General features: G+C 43.8%; 1 protein-coding gene across 1 annotated transcript in view; it reads right to left on the bottom strand.

Moving 5' to 3' along the window:
- LOC117953067 (titin-like) overlaps positions 1 to 4,696 on the bottom strand; it is a 201,318-nt gene that overhangs the window by 187,462 nt on the left and 9,160 nt on the right. Inside the window, exons 2-5 of the mRNA XM_034885784.1 lie at positions 4,401 to 4,688; positions 3,789 to 3,874; positions 3,095 to 3,312; positions 2,607 to 2,772 (exon numbers count right to left, since the gene is read on the bottom strand). Of these exons, the coding sequence (XP_034741675.1) occupies positions 2,607 to 2,772; positions 3,095 to 3,312; positions 3,789 to 3,874; positions 4,401 to 4,688 (758 nt within the window). The remainder of the gene's footprint in view (positions 1 to 2,606; positions 2,773 to 3,094; positions 3,313 to 3,788; positions 3,875 to 4,400; positions 4,689 to 4,696) is intronic.

Genomic DNA, 4,696 nt, shown 5'->3' with positions numbered 1-4,696 from the left:
GGTTTAGCGAAGGGTCGATCAAAGGTTGGAATAGTGACTTTAGTTTTTTCTGTCTATGCAGGTTATGGTTAACTGCTTGCCCGATGCTTCGTCTCTTACCTCGGATCTAGACTCATGTTTTGCCACCGAAACTTTAGAAACTGTGAAATGTGGAACCGGGGACGGGGCGAGACCAGTGTCCACCTGGGAGGACATCTCTGTCCCTCTCTGAATCTGGAGTAACCAACACAGGAAGATCCTAAGAGCTGGACCAAAGTACTAGATTCCCCTGAGTACTAGAGAGTTGTCCTACGTTCATAGTTAATATTTTAAAGTGCTGGCAAATCATATTAATTATTTTTAAGACATTCTACTCCAGGCATGATCATTGTATTTGATAATTATTTTTCACATGACTTATTATTTACATAATTATCTTTTGCGTGAGTTTTTTTTTACATCGTTATTTTTGTTAGTGAGATAATCTCTCGGTAACGTTGGTGAATCTTAGGCCTCGCTAACCTGAGGCGGCGCCCGGGTTGGTTCAGAGGTGAACTCCTGAGCAGTAGTGAGCATTTGCCCCGCGGGCGCTCCTGTTGTTGTCCAGCCGGCTTGACCTTGTTGATGACCTTGCCATAACTCTACAGCCTCAGCCTCCTCTTCAGCTCGACCTTCCTCGACATGCACGGGCTGACGGACACGAGCCAGATCAACGGCGGCCATCACCGTGGCCACCGCCCCAGCTCTTTTCCCCCCCTCAGCCTAGAGACACAAGCAGCAAGCACATTGATCTCAGGACATCCATGGAGGGACGCAGCAGAGACAGGCAGGTGGACGAGGGCAAATCTGCATGTATCCCTATTTCAGAAGCCCTTACTTAAATCCTCATTAAGACAAAAAAAAATGTTGTGGAGAGGATCAACATGTGAAATTCAACACCTTCTAAACCTAAAGATAATCCTGATTGGGATAGGTTGATGCTACGTACATATTTTAAAATATAAGAAAAAACATATTTGGATGGCAAGGAGTGCAGGTGGCGATGAGGCTGACTGGTTCCCTTCTCCTGGCTTTTATGTTAACACTCCTGATTTCCAAGTTGACCCGTATCAGAACTGTGACAAAAGAACAAAAAGTGGCTGAAAAAAGGGACAAATGTTGAAAAAAGATACAAAAACGCAGCGAAAAAAATTGACAAAAACATTTACTTTTTTTAAGTGACCCCAAAAAATCTGAAAAACGGACAAAAAAATATAATCAAAACATCGCCAAATGTGACAAAAACGTCTTTAAAAAAAGTGACAAAAAATTGGGAAAAAGTGTAATTACAAAAGAAACTACCAGAAAATAATAAAGTGACAAAAAAACTCAAATAAAAATTGACAAACACTTCAAGGAAAGTGAAAAAAAACAATATGGACGCAGAAAAACGGGAGGGTTAAGCTTTCCTCTCCGTGAAGTCCTCCCTGGCTCAGATTACTAAAATCAGGGAACACAATCATTTGTGTAATTTGATTTTTAGAGTATGAATATCTAATGTGATTAACCAGTTCACCACTCGACACCCTCCTGCCTCTGTCAAAGACATCAAACCTTCACACAAAACATCACATATCACCACTTTAGAGCATCCAGGTCACATGTCTGCATGCGGAATCATAATTTCCCGATTATTGAAACCTGGATCAGCACTTAATTCAGTTATTTGGACACTGGCAGGAAGGAAACTGTAATCCACATTTACGATCAATATCCATCCATGGAGTCCAAAAAAACACAAGTTAAGTTAATCGACTGCTTGGAAATGTCATGCAGAGACATAAACATTAAATCTGTGGAAGACAACAAATGCTTCTCTGTTTGACATGCAAGAAAAACACTCTGAAATCAGCTGGAGGTCCAGAAAGAGAGCTGAAGGTCCAGAAAGAGAGCTGAAGGTGCAGAAAGAGAGCTGAAGATGCAGAAAGAGAGCTGAAGGTCCGAAAGAGAGCTGAAGGTCCAGAAAGAGAGCCGAAGGTCCGAAAGAGAGCTGAAGGTCCGAAAGAGAGCTGAAGGTCCAGAAAGAGAGCTGAAGGTGAAGAGAGAAAGCTGAAGGTCCAGAAAGAGAGCTGAAGGTCCGAAAGAGAGCTGAAGGTCCAGAAAGAGAGCTGAAGGTGAAGAGAGAAAGCTGAAGGTCGAGAAAGAGAGTTGAAGGTCCAGAAAGAGAGTTGAAGGTCCAGAAAGAGAACTTTTCCAGAAGTTCTTTCTCACTTTTTACTTGGGACGTTTTGTGTTTTTTTCCCCTATTTTCTGTCACTTTTTTCAGTGTTCTTAAATCTTATTTTCCTTCAAATGCTATTAAAATTAAACACCCAAATTCAATGAAAAGAGTGAACTGATTGTGAGAATAATCATTTGTTTTGGGTGTAACTTTCTAAAAGCTGGAATTCTGTCCATGCTTCAGGTTCCTCAGATTGCTCCAGGGACTCGTTGACCCCAGATGAGGGCATATCAACCCCCCCAACTCATTGACCCCCAGATGAGGGCATATCAACCCCCCCCCCCACTCATTGACCCCCAGATCGCAGTGTATTAACCCCCTAACTTGTTGACCCCCATATGGCGGTACATGAACCCCGATCACTCACCTGTTTGACGCCGGTGACCTGCTGCTCCCAGTGCTGCTCCTGGCCCATCCGGGTGACGGAGCTGCTGGTTGTACTGGTCATACTGGTCATGCTGGTGTAGCTGGCCTCGGCCACGAAGTCTCCGCGCTTCCAGGGCGGCGGGACGTCGGCATCGGACTTCACCGGCCTGATGGAGCAGATGAGAGTCAACAGCCATAAAAACTAAATGTTCTAGAATAGATGTTGTTTAATGTAAACTTTGTACTTTATTATTATATAATGATTTTCATAATAAATTTGATTAGATGTTTTATACGTTATTCGCTGTCAAAGTGGCGCCAAAATGAATGGAAGTCAATGGGATGCTAACGACGGGTAATCTCGCCAGAGGAGCTTTGCTTTCTGAACGCTCGCCAACCCTTCAGAATCGATGCTTAACAAACGACTTATGTGGATGTTTTTCATTGGACGACAGTCTCCTTTAAACACATTCTGAAGGCTCCACCCACCTGCCAGGCGTGGGTGTGGGCGCCTTCACGTGTCTGACCGGTGACGGCGACTGTTGGCGTCCTGCGGCCACCTTGGCGGCCAGCGATGGCTGAGGCGACTTGGACATGGGTTTGGGAGGAACTCTGGGTGGAGTCTTGTGAGTGAGCTGCCGAGTCATCTCGGCGCTCTCCACCTGCATCTCCATCATGGCGGTGGCCTGGAAACTGGCCTCCGTCCTCTGAGGATGGACACGAGGAGAGAGGTGAAGAGACACAATCAAGATTAAGACTAATTAGACTAAGACACTTTGTTGTCATTCAGCTGCACATTCACTTCTACAGTCTAGTGAGATTAAGGCTCCGAACAAAGAAAAGAAACAGAAGACAAGTATAAACAGAAACAGTATAAAGATACGTTTGTGGAGTATGAAGTATGTGCAATATGAAGTACGTGCAATACAACATACAGTATGTGCAATATAAAGTATGGGCAATATGAAGTATGTGCAATATGAAGTATGTGCAATATAAAGTATGGGCAATATGAAGTATGTGCAAAATATAAAGACGATTATGACTAGTGCAGATATCAGCAGCAGCAGGATGTATTGCAGTGAAAACAGTGAAATAAATAATTTAAATGTAAAGATAATTATTGCAAATATGTATTTCAGATGATTAAATCTCCTAATCAGATCCATATGTTTGTTCCTACCTTTTCCACTCTGGTCTGACGGCTCTGTGAAATCTGAGAAGTTGAAATCACCGTCTTGGTTTTCTTTGCTGGAACGGCTTCTTCACCTGAACACAGACACACATCAACGATAGCATCACACGCTGGACCAGATCGCCACTTCCTGTCTTGTGAATGTAGAAAAATATCAACCAACGCTCTTTGCCAAGTACAAATCTCTACTTTCATTAATTTTGGGGCGTCTCATTCAATTTTATCGCATTGTAAAACAAATTGAAGTGTTTTGAAATAGTATTGAGTAAAAGTTTACATATTCCAGTCTGTGATTATCATCAACATCCATTCCTTTCATTTTAGTCTCAATAATTCCTAATTTCTGCTTTTCTAACTCAAACAGTGGGTATAATTTCCTATAAATGAGGTATTCCAAAAATAACTGTAAAACTAAAGAAAGTAAGTGTTACGCAGTGTTGAAAATGGGAAAAAAGGGACGAAAACTTATTAAAAAGTTAAAAACATTGATGAAAGCAAAAGTGTTGATTTTCATTTCAATGGGAAGAAAACACAATGTAATGTGAACTATTGTGATCTAGTCTAGTCTCATCTGGTCTAATCTAAGCGTTGAGTCCTCACCTTGAACCAGCAGCTCGCAGGTGGAGGTGGCGCGCCCGCTGCTGTTGCTGGCGGTGACAGAATAATTCCCAGAATCCTCTGGGAAGGCCTCGGCGATCAGCAGGCTGTGCAGCTCTCCGTCCTGCAGGATCCTGAAGTCGGCGGAGCTCTGGATCTCGGCCCCCTCCCTGAAGAACTTCACGGTGGGCTCCGGGATCCCCGACACGCGCACGTCCAGCTTCACCTGGCTGCCCTGGCGCACCGCGGCGCTCTGCAGCCGCTGGGAGAAGCTGGGGGGGGCCGTCTCCGCTGGGGGG

This window comes from Etheostoma cragini, chromosome 11 (assembly GCF_013103735.1).
Source record: "Etheostoma cragini isolate CJK2018 chromosome 11, CSU_Ecrag_1.0, whole genome shotgun sequence".
NCBI classification, from domain to species: domain Eukaryota; kingdom Metazoa; phylum Chordata; class Actinopteri; order Perciformes; family Percidae; genus Etheostoma; species Etheostoma cragini.
The sequence above is the reverse complement of the archived record's forward strand: the minus strand, read 5'-3'. Positions and strand labels throughout refer to the sequence as shown.